Raw genomic sequence first — 19,338 nt, 5'->3', positions numbered from 1 at the left:
AAAACTCGAGGTAAAGACAAACACAAACAGAGTATTTACATCTGCCTAATGAGTATCCTGAACCACACAACACTCTCAAACTGCTAGAGCAAGCAACATCTTATGCAGGATTGAAATGTTATTTCCCATAAATACAGCAACTGTAAACAGGAAGGATAATAATTTTGCTTATGTACCCGTATTTAAAACTGCTTTCATTTCTTAAAGATGCTCTAGCCATTTGGCACAGTAGTAGATAACTTATTGAGAGCCGAAACTTTCAGTGTTTATCACTAGTCAAGTCTATGTTAATGTTTCACATAGCAAAACTATTAGCTTTAAGTAACTAACTGCAGTCCAACCTTGCCAGTGTACATTTTCTAAGTTATTTACAGCTTGCAGCATAATTAACCTACACATAAGATATGGGAAAAAGCTCCCTTATTCTGTTGAAGAACTAAGTTAACACTTTCATTTGAATTTACACATTAAAGTATTGAAGTACATTAAAGACAGAAAAGTTTGTCATTTTAGGGTTGCACTCCCAGCAGACAAGTTTGTGGTTTATCAGCTTACATGACTGCTTACATGATTTGTCTCCTTAGAATGGTGCTATGCTTTTTTGTTAGCACGAAGACTGAAGAATTAGCAAGAAACTGTCTAGCTCCTTGCCTTGCTCTAAAGCCAAATGCAATGTTTCCAGCCTATCCCCCTTATCCTCTACAGATGGTTGTCTAGACTTCTTAAATTTTTGAAATGACAGTGGTGTCACCTGACACACCCCTGCCCGTTACTCAGACTATTTATCAGCATTTTCAGAATGCAGGTAACACTGTTCACATACAGTGTGAGTTCTTTCCAGGTGGGATACCAGCCCATTCAGAACAAGTTTTGCCCTTCAATATTAACAACGCAGTCCTGAAATTTATTCCAAGCTTGCAGTATTAACAAGGTCTCACCTTTAGGTACAAACCCTGCTCTAGTTCTCCATGTTTAGTTTTGGTCTTCCTGTTGATTTGTACTAAACTCCAGTACACTCTTAGGACATTAAGAATGAAGAAATTTGGACAGAGAGAATCAAATGCCTCATGCAGCTTTATAAAGGCAAGAGTTTAAGTAAAATATTATGTGGAAGTAAATCAAAGGGAATTGACAGCTATCCCAAAGTATAAGAGCACTGAGAGCTCACTTAACCTCATTTCAAAGCCCTTGTTTTGACAGAAAGATTTTTCTAGCTTTCAGCCTACGCTGCCATTCCAATCTGTAGTTAAGTAATATGTATCTCAATTACAATGCTAGATATACACTCCCTAAATATATCTATAATCATATAGAAATGTGGTGATAATGTACATTTCAATCAAGAATTTTTCATACAGCATTATTTGTGCAGCCCATTTAGAAATCCTCCTCAATTAACAGTTAGAAAATTAAAGATTATTGAGCAGAACATTTATAACTGTACAGGCAAACAAACATATTCATCATAACAAAATTATAAACAGATACCCTATGAGGCACCTCGTTCAGTCAGCAACATTCTCTGCAAGTGTAAAAGGAAGAACGTCTAGTACACAGTATTGCTTTCTAAGCATTAGTCTAATCCTGAATCAGTTGCTATGCTTGTAGTTTTAATGGGGAAAAAAAAAAAAGGAAATATTTTCCCAAGACAATTTTGTAATGAGGAAAAAAAATAAGAGCAGCCTGAATTTTGTCAGTTAATGTTTGCACTCTACCTCCTTGTACTTTCATTTTATTCCAGTGTAAAAGTGTACAAAATGCTGCGCGACTAACGGATGGATAATTCTATTTTCTGAAATGCCTTTTCACTATGGAGAGCACTATCAGGGTTCTTTCAAGAAACAGGGGGCATCAGCTGTGTGTCAGACTGTTTTTAAGACATGCACTAGGAAAGTTCTACTGAGAAACTCACTTTTCACCCTTTCTATGAAGCACCATCTCTTGTGGCAGACAGCCCTTTGCTAAAGGATATATATTTGATTTTCTTCTGCCAGTGACAACTGCAGACTACAATAAAGGATTTCAGTATTTTTTTCCTTAGTGTGTTGCCCACTCCAGCATTTCTCTTTAGTCTTAAGAAGGTAGACTCTGTTATCTAGAACTGTTTTCTTTGTGTCACAAAGAGTGGAAAAGGTGAATAATTAAAGAATTCACAGCTTCAGGTAAAACAACATCAATCTTACACTACCAGACAGCCTTGGTGAGCAAGTGTGCCCTAATGAATCTCTCTGCTTCTGTCCTAAAGCACGTAATCTTGAGGAATTGGATCATGAAATACACCTACATCTCCAAAAAGTCATCTAACATGGCAAAGATGAGCACCATGCTCAGAAAAAGATGTTTCCATAAATATCAGCCTGACCTACATATTTCAAGAAAAGAAAACTAGGAAAAGTGACTTCCTTTTGAATTCTGACGTCTTTTGATATTTCCAATATTTTTGTCATAGTTACAACACCATTATCATGTGCATCATGTGAAAGAGACCAAAGTGCTGTTTTTCTTCAGCTATACTGTAACTTGAAAAAGGTAGTCAGCTTCTCTAGCTCCACAGCAAAATACTTTCCAGAGCCATCTTCCATCAACAACGACAGAGTGATGTGTCAAAATTTTGTAGCTGAAGCTAAAAAAGTTTGCTTTTAGAAGAGTGGTTATGGCTTCTGTTCCTCAGAGCCTTAATCTAAGCAATAGGATATTTTCAAAAGTGCATGAAAAAAGTCAAAACCTAATCAAAACACTGTATGATTTTTTTTTTTATACGGCTCACTGGACTATGAAAAACAACTGTATCTCTGTAAGGCCCTTCAAAGGTGGTGTTTTAATCTCCTTACATTTTCCCTGGAGGAGCAGTGAAACAAACTGGAATAGGCACTAAACACCCGCCAGTGTGGATTTGGTCGCCAGCTGTCATTTTTTCCTCTTATCAGGTCTATATTAACTAAATGCTGAACCACCAGAAATTCCAGTACAATAAGAGTGTCTGGATCACAGATGTGGGGAGACAAAGGATTTTTAGGAAGCAAAACAGCAGGAAGTAAAATGGTAGCTACCTAGGGTCAAAAACATATCTGAAGTAGAGCCTTCTGATATGTCTAATTTTGCTGCTGTCAAGAGAAATGCATCATTCAAAATTGTTCCATACAAGCTTAGTAGAAAATTTCCACTATTTTTTAACCTTCAGTCCATTTATAAGCTGGATGCAATCCTCCTAAGCATTCATATGGCTTCCACCATCACAGGATTCAGCATTTTGGCATATCACTAGAATGGCAATGAATAGAATAATTTCTCCCACATTAGAGACAGTCCGTTTCCTGGAGAATCATTTAGCCAGATTTTGCATCTTAAAGCTACATGCCTGTAGCTCACAAAGTTTAGCACTTTACCCATTTTACTGTAGCTCCTCATTGCACTGGATCGCTTTTCTTCAGTCAGTCTATGAACTTCCCATCTGAGGTCAAGGTTCTTCCTTTGGAAGCACTGACTAGTCTGGAGTCAGCAAAAAGACACCTTCCTAAGGTGCACAGCATTAAAAGAATGAACGTTCCTCTTTCTCCAAAATTACAGAAGATTATTGAACTAACCTAAAAGGATTGTTTGAGTAAGTTTTATCTCATATTTAGGCTTGACATTTCCCTATTGTCTAACAACATCAGTCTCCATCTTTTCATCAGCTCTCAGAAGTCCATAACTCATCTCTGTATGTCAGCTCTGATATTGGCAGTGATCCCTGGAGGAAGAGATGTTTGCCAGGCACTGCAAATGGGTGTTTACTGCACCCATTCCAGTGGGTGTGGATTGGTCTAAGGATCCTGCAACTGATTGCAAAGAGCTGCATGTGTCTGACTTCTTCCGAACAAAAGCTGCTGTTGACTTTATACGACTTGTACAGCAGGTAATGAACTTGGTAATCAAGTCAAACTACAACAACCACAATTTTTGAGTTGAACAGTGGGCATTATCACACAAACTTACATCAAGACTCTAAAGACTAAGCTATATGCAAAACTGTACATTCTAAAGTAAACTTACACAGTTGGTCTTCAGGGCATGAAAAGCCCTCTGGGTTGTAAATCTGCTGATACAGGACATTAAGGGATATCCAGACTGGCTTAGTACAAATCAGCACTGGTCTGAAAGCAGAGTCCTGTCTCTATTGTTGGTACCTCAGGAATCTCATCATAGTAGTGTCACCCTTACCATTTTCATTTTCCTGACATATTCTGCTATATGTCAGACTTACAGGAAAAACAAAGGTAACATGTAATGTCTTTGCTCTCTTTGCATCACCTGAATAAGACAAAATTTACTAAGTCTCAAAACTACAGGTGAAATTTTAGCAACAATTCCAGGGGTGGTTTTGTTTGTCTGTTTCAAATATTCCTAAGTATTCTCGGGTATTTATATTGTTTGAATAAAGTTTGTACTTAACAGAGCTCCTTAAACACAAGGAAAAAATATGAAAGAAAAAATGAAATAGAATTTAAATTAAAAAATCCCAGCATTTTGGGGTAGTAATTTTCTAAACAATCTAATTCTATTTAAATTTAAGCAGTTGCTTATATGCCCCCTTCATACAGTTCCATGAGGAATGAACAAGGACAATTGCTGCAAAAGGATTTTCCAGTATTCTTAATTAGCCAATTATTTTGTCAAAATCTTCAAATAAATTTCCTAATCTGCTAGGACATTGTTTGAATAATATATTAATTAATTAAAATTCCCAACAGAGCTTCCAAAAATAGCAAATATTGCCCAATTGTATTTGCTTTATAGATAAAATACAGCCAAAGCTTTGAGACAAGTATTGGAAAGGGTTTTCAGAGCCACGTAATCAATGACAACACAATGCCTCTTTGTTTTCCTCATATCACTTTTTTAAAAAACAATAATTCCAATTGTGTTATATACAGTGCACTGGAAATTAGGCAGTGGGGTTTTTGTTCTGTAGAAATAAGAAATCTTAAAAGTGTTCAACAAAGTTTCAAGATTGCAGCAAAATACATCTATCAGTCTGGAAAGGAAGTTGCTTTCACTGGCAGCCTGAAATAAGCCATTCCTGTGCACACAAAGCTTAAAAATCACAGAAGTTTCAGACTGTTGAGTAACAATTGATTTTAGTTTAAAATTATTGCAGATGTTTTGAACAACATAATCTCTTCCTGGAAGTGAAGTATTTTCTGGTGAAGGTTATTTGTAAATTACTGTCAGAAAATTTTCAGCCTTGGCACACAGTACCATAACCAAAATAACAGAAGTCTTGTTTGGAAGATGCAAGTGACAAAATGCATAATGAGTCAATACTTTTTAGACAGAAAAAAGACTCAGGTCACAAGGCAAAGGCACAAGGCTATGAGAATTACATGTTGAAAAAGTTACTGATTAAGCTAGACCAACAACATTTAACTTTTAAGACACACTAGGACTGTCTTTCACCCTTATTATTTATCCCTTAGTAGTTTTACTGGCAGTATTTTATGGTATGCTTTAGATTTAACTCAAAATATTCACCTGTGCCATTGTTGACATCCTCAATAACACAGACATGAACAATTTAAGAAAAAGAAACTTCTCAGAAATCTGTATTTCCTACCAGAGTATCAGCAAAGTTGTCATCAACTAAAACCAGCAGAATATATGTTCATTATACCACTATAGACTTTAGTTATTTAATTTTATTATATGAACACATATGTTTTACAAGAACTAATATGTTCTTGTACATGACCTCAGCATAAAGTACTTCCATTGTCAGTAAATAAGCTGATTTAAGATAAATGGGAATCTATAATTTAGCACCCTTCAGGAAAAAGAAAAATATGGAGAAATGACCTTAGGCGAGAAAATAAGTTAAATATTAATGGACTTGTACTTAACTAGGACATACAGCTAACACATGAGGGAGGAGAGGATGGGGAGAGAATCAATCTTTTAGTTTAGTACTCACATTTCAGTCATCTGTAGATATCCCATTAAATTAACCATGAGCATTTGAAATGATTAAACATACAGATTGAAAATTAAAATTCTACACTATAAGGAATGGTCTAATTAAAGTACTTAGAAATTGAAAAATACATAGAACATAGCAAATGCATAGTACATACCAAACTAATAAGTAGGAGACAGGTTTTGAAATCCAGACCCACACAGAAGGGTATACAGTGAGAGACAATTTGTGACAACAGTATTTAAAGAAATAAGAGTTTCACTTATGGTAACTCATTGACTTATGCAGCTGTGAACTCAGCCTCATCTGCTTGGTACCATATCTTAGACTACTGCTGACCTCTAGACTCTGCAGTTGTGGAGACTGGAACACTTAAGAGGACCTCTTAAATTCTCCTCCAAACTTCATTCTCTCCTTCAGTTCTTCTAAAGAACTACTTCTGTTTAAATGGACTATGAATTACTGAATTGCACACATGTGTTCAAACAGAGATCACTACATCCATAATTAGCCCCGTAATTACCTCAAAGTTAGAGTTATCTAAAGAGAAGCCACACATTTAAAACAGTGCCAACCTCTTATCTAAGACCTGTACTACATTAGTAAGATCCTGAGCAGGAGAGAGGGAATTAATACAAGAATGTAAGCATGTCCTGAGTGTACCAGCCCTTTCTATTTGTGTTACTACAAACTAAAACACATCTTTTATGTGTCATGGCTTACTCAGCTCAAATGCATTCTACTGTCTTAGGCAGTTGCTCAGAAGGAAGAGCCAAACTTCATGGTTAACTGCAATGTATTTTTGTAAGGTACCAGTTTGTATGGATAGGTTAATCTCCTCCCACAGAGCAAAGACACATAACAACTGCACAATAATCATGCAGACTCTGATATAATTTTGAAAGTTATTCTAAAGCTTTTAATTTCAAATGGAAATATTTAAAAAAGTAATTCCAATGGCTTTCTATACTGTTTTCCCTAATTCTTTTACATAAATTACTTTCACAGTAAAAGTTTAATTATGTTTGAAAGGAAAACAAGCTAATACCAGCACCAAAGAGGAAAAGGACTTTTCAGAATTGTACTCAATTTATTAGGAAAAATAATTCATATCAACTGATTGTGTCTATATGTGGCATGACTACAAACAGTTGCTTTTGAATTATTTTAAATTGTTCTAAATTTCACAACAAAATACTCCAATCTTCACGTGGAAATAACAATCCTACTGCATCCTTGCTGATGAATTATTTTAAATTGTTCTAAATTTCACAACAAAATACTCCAATCTTCACGTGGAAATAACAATCCTACTGCATCCTTGCTGATGACAGCAAAAAGACTTCAACTAAATACAATAAATTGTGGTTAAGAGCCACACACTCTGGCAGCAAGTTTGCCTAAATATACCGTGATTTCAAAACATATATTTAGAAACACACTGGAGAAGACAAAGAAAAAAGGAAGAAACAGTATTTTCTGTACCTGGCAAGTCTGAAAAAAGGAGAATGCACTCATTGAATCCATTAGCCAGAAGACGATCCCTCAGCTGTTGAAGTATGGCAACTCCAATACAGAACGGGAAGGAGGAATTTCCAAGCAGTAATGTATCCCACAAGTGAAAAATTTTGTGCAAAGGAAAGACATCTGCATAATGAATAAGCACAATAAATAGAACTCTATAAGCATATGCACACAATAACAAGGTTAATGAGTTGCCTATGTACTTCTTTCCTCTCCCATCTTGAGTGATTTCTTTTTTATCTGGGAGTAAAGAGGACTCAACCTGTTTAGGATCATGTTTGTCTTCATATGCAGTTTGATTATTCTGGAAATCATATTTTTCTTTTCTTAATGAATACTTGGAAGCATGTGGTTTTTTTACACTTCAAGTATCCCAGGAATTAGGCAATTCATTTTTCTTTTGGTACAGTACAATTATGTATTAAGACATGCATATCAGTTTTTCACAATAGGATGACATTAATGAGTTAATCAATAAGATCAACTACTTACAATTAGACAAAAAATGAACAGAATAAAGAAAAATTGGCAGAATAAAAGAATTACAAGGAATAAGTTCTATTAAAAATAGCAAGATTTTATAGATAAAGCTGAAGGTGGCTCCCTTAAAATATGCTATCTTCCAGCTTAATAGTTCTAAACTTATTGCACTTCATTGCTTAAGGAAACCACCTCCCTGGTTTTCCAAATGTGACAATTCTCTTGAAGAGTATACAAAAAGGGACAACTTCATGAACCAGCGCTTTACAGTCAAAACCTTTAGGAAATGCAATCAGGAATTTCACATTAAGTTCTTTGATATTTCATCAGAGAAATAATCTATCAGCTCTTTTCATTCTGCCACTTTTTAAAAAATTTAAATTCAACATCTGCCAATGTTGGTATGACATGAAAAGAATCAAAGATTTTTGAGAAAAGAAGTTTATAAATTGCTTTCTAGACTTGATCTATTAACTTTGTTCTCTTTAATTAAAAGCCATCAAATTAGAAAGTTCTTTTTTCCCCTAATATACATGCACAAAAACAGTAAACTAGTGCTACCAGAATAATAGTGTGTCAACAAAAATATGATTATCTTCAAAAACAAAGTCACTCTCTTTCTTACATTATTTGAGTGATGGCAGGGGATGGTGGTGTGATTTGGTTTTGCTTTTTAACTATTATTACCTCTTTTTCCAACAGATAACAGCTTCCTCTGAATACGCCTTAAATACTGCATGTGTAAAATTATCCAGATAAGAATAATAACAACATAATAATAACCATATAATACTCTAACAACAACAACTACTCAAAAAAGCAGGGGAAATACTAATTATTGCCAAATCAGGGCAGAAAGTAAGTGATAGGCACTGCAGAGTTTTCCACTGTTTGAGTTTTCCACAACACATCCTTGCAAATTATAAGCATCCTACTAAATGACCTATCATACCAATTAAGAAAGGCCTTAGCTGGAAAAGTGAGAAAAATTAAGCTTAAGAAATATAAGAACATTTAATCAGAGGGGGAAAAAAAGCATACTCACGTGTAAACATTGTAAGAAACCAAGGAATTGCATAAAGCTGCCAAAGGTGGTGATGGGGGGAAGAAGACAAAAAAAAAAATTATGAGAACTTAAGTTGTCTATGATAATTGTCAACTACATTAAAAACTCCCTATTTTGCATGAATTCATTTAGAAAGAAAAGTAACTGGAATGGCAGATCTTCTATCACACAACTCTTAGAAATTTTTTTCATCCCCAAATTTTTTAAATTATTAGTTTGTGACACTGTAGTGAAAACAATAAAAAACCCAAACATCACCCTTACTAGGCTGGTTTGCAAAATATAACCTCCAAAGTCTTAAAGAACTCAAAAACCTGCTCTACTGAACTGTTGCAACCTAAGCAAAAAGTAGCCAAGGATGCCTGAAAAAGTATAAACTTTTCCACTTGATTTAATATATCTTTTTGACTATGGAAGAAAATGGTTTTGTAGAAATCACTAAAAATTCAAATAATGATTTTCAAGAGAAATATAACCACCTCTGCCTTCTTCTGCTATGCTAGTATTTATTAAAATGCCTACTTGTCAGTGAAGAAAATAAGCATAGTTTCATTCTCAGTAAATGCTTACTACCACCCAAGCATTTGTGTAGTTCTACAGACCATTTTAGGGCAGTGTCATCCAAAGGTGTCCTGCTTCAGCATTTACACCTCTACAGGACTTGTGCTGCTGCAATAGCTACAGAAAACCTTTAATGTCTGCAAACTTTCATACTCATGACATCATACAGAGAAAAAAGAGCTAAGCATTTATGGCACCTTAAGAATTTCTAATTTTTCAATGAAGTATTTAGCAAGACATAGGCAAGAAAATCTATTATTTTGAAACATCAAACTGTGCAGAAAGTTTCCATAAATTAGGAATGCAAGAGTGAGACAATCATTGTTAAATTTTACTCAGCTGCACAGCTCATGTGCTATGAAGATTTATAGTTAAACATAAAGCTTAATATATTACTTTTTAACTCATAAAAAGTGCAAATTAATCCTCCTACTGAGCTTTTCCTAGAAGTAAAAAAATGAGGAGCAGAAAACATAATTGATACTATGTTAATAAATTACTTCTTATTCTATAAACTCTGAACTGGGTTATGACTCTGACTAAATGATGTACACATTTGCTGAAAACCTTCAGCTCTGTCTAAATTTTATTCCTATGTCTCCATCTGAGCATCTGAGATCTGAACCATATTGTCCCTAAACTCAGGAAGGTTCAATGACCTGTTCACTACTTTTAATATTCAGCAGGCTTTTATAAAGCTTGACCTCCAGCCCACCAGTTGATTTTAAGAGTTCCAAATCCAAACCAAATCAATTTCTATCACCATTTTAATCTTATAATACAATCATACTATTTCCCTGAGTATATCTATGTCATGTTTTAAATAGATGGCACCCTAGGAATAATAACATCTCCTGTTCCCTGAAATATCCCCTGCAGTGGCTGTGATCAGCTAATACCTGTTTATCTGCTTGTTTGTATGCAATATCTTACTTCCCATGCAGTAGGAAAACAAGCCTAGAGTCCTGAGGCTCCTCTTTGCTTGAAGGCACATATATTAGGCAAACCACGTTATTTCCTTGGTATTTAAAAGCAATTATTTCCTCCTTTTCATATATATCATAAGGTGTTTTACCAAAGCAGATCCTCATTTTCTCCTAATTTCAGAAACACCTCTACCATGCATGCACTTACTCAGAAATATACAGGAGAATACATGAAATGAGAAGCTTTGAAGATTATTAAAAGGTAATCACAAGGAAAATCACTGCTTTGCTCTAACCCATCCTCACCAAATCTATCAGCAGCGACAGGAAAAGTAGGTCAAACAATTTAAGTAGAAGGTGTCAGGAGAGCTTTTATTGAAGGGAGTCTTTCCTCTGACTTAAAAAAAATATAATGCTTTAAGACAAAGAGGTGTTGGTAAGCCTGAAGAGGTTATGGATGCTATTAGCAAGCAAGGAAAGGGAAGGCAGAACACGGGTGGCATTATTCCCCGATGCCAGTGAAAGGGAAGGAGGAGCTGCTCTGACTCCAGGACAGAATTCGGGACGCGCTGGGACTAGGACACAGCGCTAGTGAATGGTGCCCTCAAGCGGCCGCCGCCCTGAACAGCACCGCACCTCGGGAATAACAAGATCTACCCTTCAGGGCTGAACCCTGAAACCTAAGGGTGTTGTGGTTTTACTTGATATTTAACTCTCCGGAGCTAGGAAATAAACCTAATGTGTAATCAAAGCAGCATCTGAACCGCTGAAAGAGCCTGAGAATAAGCCATATTAAAAAAGAGCCTGTAAACCATCATTTTTTTAGAGAGACCTTGAGAGGAGCAGTGCCATAATTATAATTTTGCTTTGCATCAGGGAGTAATGCCACCCGTGTTCTGCCTTTCCTTTCCTTCTTTCCTTGCTTGCTAATAGCATCCATAACCTCTTCAGGCTTACAAACACCTCCTTGTCTTAAAGCATCATATTTGTTAAAATCAGGGAAAAAACTCCCTTCAATAATAAGTCATTCAGAAAAAGTATCACTTCTTTTCTGTATATACTTTAGCTGTACCATATATTGCAGTTTATAGGAGGTGCCAAATCCAAACATAAAGAGGTTTGGGCTTTTTCCCTCGTCTATTAAATGCCAGTTTCTTTTTTTTCCCTGTTTGATGTATGTGTGAAACAATGTTGACCAACAATAAGTGGAACTTTATTTTACTGAGTTGTTCTAACAAGTGTCCCAACTGCTGCTTTTTGCTTTAATCTTCAGTTGTTAATAAAAACTATTTTACACTTTCTACAGCTTCTTGAAGCGGGGGGAGGTGGAGGGAAATGCTGAGCTCTTCTCCCTGGATCCAGTGACAGGATATGCTGGAATAGCTCAAAGTGGCACCAGGGGAGAATTAAATTGGACATTAGGAAGCCTTTCTTTACCAAGGTGGTCAAACACTGGAAGAAACTTCCTAGAAAGGTGGTTGATGCCCCAAGGCTGTCAGTATTTAGGAAGCATTTGGAGAATACCCTAAACAGCACACTTTAAGTCAGCCCTGAGGTGGTCAGGCAGGTGGACAACACGAGTCTTGTAGGTCTCTTCCAAATGAAATTGCCTATTCTACAAACTCCTGATTTTCACATTCTTGTTCCACGTTTGAAATACACATACACATACTTAGCTTCAATCCTGCATGGTGCCTAGACAATCATATATTTAAAGGCTACACAAAGGTGCAAAAGATAAGGCAAATTGAATCCCATTTTAAATATGAGATTATACCCGCCTATATGTACCTACACAAACAAAATCTGAAGAATGATCACTTTCTTCACAAGATAAAAATATCAGCAAGAAACTTCTCCTCCAGATTCATCTTCAGGTAATTGTGTAACAGGACAAACAGAGAAAGTACTTCAAGGACAGGGTTTTTAAGATGAAGCCCTATTACTGACACCTTGTGCATATCACCAAAACCAAGCTAAGGTATCTACCTGTGCCAGCAGCTTCAGCACAATGATCTTAAGGAACTCCAATCAGTTTGCTTCTATGTTAGTGGATAGACGACAACTGTGTCAACCTTCCATAACTCACAGCTGGAAGTGCTTTAGAGTAATTTATGGTAAGCACTGAGCTGTTGCAACATTGTACACACTTTTGTTTTTCTTCAGTTTAACATGGTCTGCTGTTTAGGGTCAGAATTAGTCAGTAAATAAGGAATATGTTATAAAGCATTATACAGGGTGAGGAAGATTATAAACTTGGGGAGAGTAAGCAAAGAAGAACTATAAGATTCACTGTATATATCATCCCTCTATTTATATGTAAATCACATAGTCACAGCAATGTACCTAATCCAGGCACTACATCAGCTAATAATATTCACAACGACTCAAGCTTCAGCAGTGTTCAATATTCTGAGAGCTACGTGACCTGAAGCAAATGAGAAGGGTGCCAGGAACACAATCTTCCCTGCAGCAGAGCCTGCGTTTCAATGATGAAAGATTAATCAGGGTTTACTTTGATAGGATTAGTACTCAAGCACGAAACTCTGGTTCAGATCTCATTACTACAGTGCATATCCTTCACCTTGATGGATCCTGTGCTGCCTTGTTACAGTTACAAAAAATCACCTCTTTGACTAATCTAAAAGGCAGAACAACTTTTACTTACTAAAAAAACTCCCGAACCCTGACAGATAATTCAGAAAGGACAATCTCTCTTTGGAGGTTAGTGTTAATTTTAGGACTTGCATTTTTATTCAATACAAGAGTTTTTAAAAAATTAATCTTTTGCAGTTGTTTACTGTATTACCTAATCATCTATAGACTGTCAGATTTAGAGACAAGGCTCATATATGACAATGTACTGTCCAATGACTAGCACAGCAAAACCTAAAATATAGCAAAACATGTGATTTCAAACTATTCCATCTAACTTGTACCTTGAAAGTCTTCAGTGGAGAATTATAACTGTATAAGCAGACACAAGGAGCTGCTGAAAAATCAGATAACATCCAAGATGGGTTGCTACAGAGGTCTGGCATAGATTAGTAGTTCACATAAAGACCTGTAAGGTGGTCAGGGAAATTACATCTCTAACTCTTTAGTGGGAACTAGCATCCTGGACAAAATACACAGAATAATTGTTTTGGTCATCTGCAGCCTTTAAAAAATAAGCATTAAGTGCATTTATATAGCGATGCTGCAAAATTGATTCTCTCTCAGGAACTTAAATGTTGCTGTTAACCCTTGTACTTCATCTACCCAAATATTTAGGCTTTCTACAGATAAATATTCCTCCTTCTCCTCACTTTCCTTTCATCTTCCTCCCACCTATCCTCTTCAGATGTGCATCATCTGAAATACATGTGGCTTTCTCAAAGTCCTCTCTTTAGAAGGCAATACGCTGGCTTTCTTTTCTGCTCTCTCAAGGTCTGTATCTCCTAAATTTGTATCAGTCAAACAACAGTATTACATTAAAAACACCCTCTACAAATTAAAGTATATACTTTCTTTTCTATTACAGTATTTGCAAACAGTGATAATGAGTATCTGCCAGTCCCAAACTCCCACAAATTCTTTCAGGAATGGTGTAAAACAAATGACTTTCCGAGGCTTGGTCTTGCTGCTCCAACGTAAAATATTCCCTAATAAGCATAAGGCTCTTCCGAAATAATAAACTTTGTATTGCTTATAGAAGCAATGCATATAAATTTCTTGCTTATGAAATTTGTATTTCTACATCAACATCTCCTGAGTTCAGTGTCTTCTTCCATTTTGACCTTTCAGTCAGCATCTGATCTTACAACCAACTTGTTATTAGAAAATTTCTAAATGCCAAATATAGAATGATACAGACCATAACAATTAACATTGTCTCTATGGCCTTGAGACAATTACGGCCTTGCCTAAATCTACTTTTTAGAACCATCAGTATTTGTAGGCAGACAAATATTATGATTTTGGCTTTCTTGACTATACACACCTGTCTAAAAAAAGGAGAAAAGCTCTACTATTTACAATGATATCTAGAAATAAGGCTCTAAAGAAGGCCTTGTTTTGCCTTTTCCAACAAAGCCCATCCTCTCTATTATATTTTGGCTGTGTTCTCAGTTTTCATTTTCTTCCATCCTGGAGATTTTTTTTTTCAATGGAAGCATAAAACTTGAATCTATGTTATGCACTTGTCCCATATTTGAGACACACTCCAACAAATGACTGCTTAGCATTTTCCAAAGTCTGACACACCTACAAGATTGACAATCACATACTTCTTCTGTTACTTAAAAAATAATGTGTAATTTGTTTTAATCAACTGCATTAAATTAGCTGCAGTAATTTTCCTATTAGCACTTTATGGGTACACTATTTTTTGTGTATTAAACCACATTTCAAAAATAAATGTATATATACCTTTTAAGATTAATCTAAGTTATAATAACTGGCTACTACTATTTTTATTGTATTTACCATCCCAGCAGAACAGGAAGGACTGAAGCACATAAAACAAGAATCAAACCATTTTATCAGCATATTCAGGAAGGTCTATTAATATGAAACTTTCACTTTTGTCAAAGTACTACTGAAGCAGTTTGGAAAGGCATCTCATCCCAGTTTCCCTCATTTTCCATTTTTAAAATTCCTCTGGAAAATACTTATAAGGACTCTTAGCACTTACATCTGGAATAAACCCAATTTCATTGAGGTGGTTACTCAGCTCTGGATCATGGAATGCAATCATCTGGGAAAACACCGTCAGGTACTCTGAAATCACAAATACAAGACTCTTGTCAAAACCACAAGCCATCACATGCTAATAGCTCACAACAGAGCTGTAGGAAAGCCATTTATTTTAATTCGACAATAAAACAGTGAGTACTACCACTGTACTCCTTGTTACCATTACATTCAATATAGCAGAAAAAAACATTTTTTTCTTTAGAACATCTCAATTTGGATTTTTAACTGTGGTTTAACTTGGCACACACTTAGGTTGTGATGTATGCTTGACATGCAAAGTTAAAAACTTTAGTAACCAGCAAGGAGAATTACCCATTATAAAAGATAAAATTTATTACAACTTCAGCCTGGCCTATTAGGTTGGTGGTACAATTTCATTAAATTGTCTAAATAATACTTGCTTTTAATTGGAAGAGAGACAGAACACAGGATAGTGCGTGACAGATTTCTCTCTGTTCTGTCCCTCTCCCAGTTTTGTCTACACTGTCACATACTCTGTTAGAATAAAGCTCAAGAGGCAATAATATTGCAATTTTGTAACAGATAGTAATTTCTTTTCCTCCAGGTTCCCAAGAACAGCCTAATCAGGGCGTGGGCAGCCAGTCCTGGGGAGCAACAGACAGAATGCAAACTCTGTTTCCAGAGCTGGGCATCTCAATGCTCCACACAGTTTATATCTACACAGAAGACACAAAGCAGCTAAAATTCCAGTGGGTAGTTAAATGACACATTCTTAACCCCCCTTCCTCTACCTTAGAAAGACAGGGAAATGACACAGCATTTTCTGTTAAACCTTTATTTATACATTGTTTTTTGACATACAACCCTAGAAAGGATTAACTAGAATACTAAAGGGTCCAACCTCCCCGAGTCCTTGATAATGCCAGATGTAGAATAGGAATTCAAGAATGCCTACACTATTTTGGTTCACAGAATCCTACTGACCTGTATTTTTAACTTTGGCTGATACATATTTTTGCAAAGCTCCTAAGGAATAACATCAGGTAACCCTAAAGAGCAAAAGTATTATTTTATGGAACAGTATAACCTCTTGAGAGAACTCTTTACCAGGCTATTAATCTTGAAGTCTAAAGTAGTTGTCTCCAGAGGAACATGTTTATTCTTTTCATCTTTAGACCTTTACTGCAAGCAATCTTTCTTTACAGACAGAAGGATGCAAACATGTTCTCTAGAATAATTTTCTGTAATATTTTATTCCATTTATAAAACCTCTTACCCATTGTCTTCCATACATACTCTCCAAACCCTGGCATTCTCTCCTTATATTAGCTCTCTCTCAACTATCTAATACGTAAATGCTTTTACATCTAATTAGTTTTGTTGATCAGTTCTTAATTATCTTCCTTGAAGACAAAAAATGACAGACACTTTAAAGCTGATGAGTTTCACAAGAAATATACAAAAGAATTTCTTTAAAAGAAATACAAGGAAAGCAAGCCATGCTGATACTCAGTATTCAATAAACATTCATAACTGCTTGCAATTAAAAACATAAATTACCACCTGTTTCTTTTAATTACTAATGCTTTTGAAACAGCTTCTTTTGTTTTCTAAAGACAGTCTGGAAGACAAATTATCTTCCCAACATAGACTGTGCCAAGGTGACTTTCTAGGTGGAGACAATTCCTTTTTCATGTTTCCATGAAATTTAAAATTACTTTACAATTAGAACAGACATACCTAGATATTGTTTTAATTCCTCTAAGTTACCTGTATACGTGTCGAAGGGTGAACTATGGAACATTATTCCTCAGGGTTTTCCAGCTCCTGTCCTGTACTGAATAACATCATCATCTCAATAAGAAATTCCTCTCGAATCCCTATTTTTGTGAATACCATAACTTTCATTTTCTGAGGAACTCCTAGTTTGTACTGTTCATTTTCCCTTATTGTCCAAACAGCTCCTCTAACACAATGACTTTGATCATCTGAAGGGTAAGCCTTTACATAACACTAGAAAGACTACTTACTGCTTTCACAGCTTTGCAGGATGGTCTGAGTCTTACCTTGGATATTATATAGAACACTTCTGTGTGTGTGCACATCTGGATTTTTTCTCCTGTCTGAATCCTTAACCACTTATTTTGTTGCAAATTTTCTTGCACAGGCACATGATTTTAACTGCATCCCTATTTTGCAACCTCTTGAAAAAGTGTATTTACATATCCAGAAACAATTCTACTTCTCTTAGAACTACACCAAATAAAGGGACAAACTTACCTTGAATAACATGAGAATTATCCTTCAGAAAGAAGTTATACAAATACTTTGGAATAAAAGCAGACATGCAGGCATATGCCAGAGCTGAAAGAATTAGAAAAACAGATGTAATGACAGAGGCAGAATTTAATTACACCTAAAAAAGTTCATTATTAACCAGATAATAAGCATAAATACTTAAATCAATCTACACACAAAAATTATTGCATGCACAGTAGGTATAATAGGAGTCATTGTCCTAAGAAATTAGTTTTCCCAAGCTTGGACTACACCTGTGATGAACAAATCACATTCTAAGAAGATAACGGTCATATATCTAAAGCAGATCTGAAACTTTCAGGCATTTAAAACTACCATCGTGTTTTCTGAACAAAGGTGGTCTGACAGTTTAACACTTAGGTTACTAAATAATTCATTCACCTTAAGCAAGGCTGAACTACAGCTTCACTGAAAAATACAAGTGCTACAGCAGCATTTCTTTGTTTTTCTATTTAAGATTATTTGTGCCTTTTATTATATATCATTATCCTACTTTGCAATAAACAGTACTTGAACCCCTGCTTGAAGAGCAGTACACCACATGCAGTTTTCAAAACCCCAACCATTTCTTTTGACCTGTGGCAACAAGAGCCTAAAAATTCCTTTGTAGATACAGAAACTTTCCACCTCTAAGTGGATTCACACGTCTGTCTGCACATAGATACAGATGAGAGTCAGTGCTTTCCTTCACTCACTGCAGAAAAAGGTGCTCACCTTCATTGTTAAAATTCAAGTACAGAAATGGTGCACAAAGAGAGTCAAGACCTAAAAAGAGAAGATCCATGAGGAAAAAGCTCAAAGAGCTGCTTTATTTTAATATGCAAGATAAAAACATTAATTTATAATGAAAATTTGCACCTAAATACTGATTCTGCATTATCAGACCTTCAGAAATAATGGTGAGAACAACTGTGAAATCTATGCATGAAAACAGCAAGGATTTCAAAATATTCAGTTATAATGCCAAATTGATTATTCTGCCAAGGCATTCAAGAAATGCCAATTACTGTCCCAAGAACTTAGTAACTTTTGCAGTATTATCTGGGAGCATAATAGCAACCAACAGACTTTTCTTTTTAAAATAAAGTGACTGAAACTTATGAAAACTGAATATATAACAAAGAGTGGGACAATTTTTATTACAAATTAAATATAAATTATTAGGATTTAAATTTACAATAATCCACAGAGTCGTTCTTCAAAGGAAACAGAAAGGAAAGCACCCAAAAAAAAAGGCTTATATTGTGGGGGTGAAAAGCAGGAGGTACTTTTAAGTCAATCAAAGCTTTCCATTCAATCATCTGCCCTTGCCAACTAGTCAAACTCACCTTGCCAGTACACCAAATTAGGATGGGAAACAACCCAGGCCTTCAATACACGTCTGAACTTTGCATGACCCTCTGGTGATGACAGCAGCTCATCATACTGATGGCAACGAGGAATATCAACTTCAATCTACACCACAGCAGAAGCATACAAAGAGAAATTGGGGTAAGTGGTGCACCACTACAGCAATCTTGCAACACTAGGGGATGGAATTCAGCCAAAATATGTAGATCAGACCACCATCATACACAATCTGCTTCCTCCATTACTCTCACAACCAAAACTGACAGGGAACCTAACAAACCTGTCAAAGTTTAAAAACAGAGAATTTTTTTTCTCCTCTTCTGCACTCATTTTTTAAAGGGTTCTAGCCCTTGAAAAAGGCAGAAAATAGATGGCAGATACAGCTTTTTTACTTCTGGACGCTTTTTAGGTGGTAATATTGCTTTGCTCTAAAAAGTAACCAAATCAGAATTCTCGATGTTGCA

General features: G+C 35.7%; 1 protein-coding gene across 1 annotated transcript in view; it reads right to left on the bottom strand.

The window, feature by feature from the left end:
- Window positions 1–19,338, bottom strand: part of TBCK (TBC1 domain containing kinase) — an 88,013-nt gene that overhangs the window by 32,980 nt on the left and 35,695 nt on the right. The window contains exons 17-22 of the mRNA XM_083862521.1: window positions 18,853–18,979; window positions 18,239–18,289; window positions 17,486–17,569; window positions 15,183–15,268; window positions 9,000–9,036; window positions 7,436–7,597 (exon numbers count right to left, since the gene is read on the bottom strand). Coding sequence (XP_083718647.1) covers window positions 7,436–7,597; window positions 9,000–9,036; window positions 15,183–15,268; window positions 17,486–17,569; window positions 18,239–18,289; window positions 18,853–18,979 — 547 coding nt within the window. The remainder of the gene's footprint in view (window positions 1–7,435; window positions 7,598–8,999; window positions 9,037–15,182; window positions 15,269–17,485; window positions 17,570–18,238; window positions 18,290–18,852; window positions 18,980–19,338) is intronic.

The sequence above is a fragment of the Zosterops lateralis genome (assembly GCF_965231275.1).
Source record: "Zosterops lateralis genome assembly, chromosome: 5".
NCBI lineage: Eukaryota > Metazoa > Chordata > Aves > Passeriformes > Zosteropidae > Zosterops > Zosterops lateralis.
The sequence above is the reverse complement of the archived record's forward strand: the minus strand, read 5'-3'. Positions and strand labels throughout refer to the sequence as shown.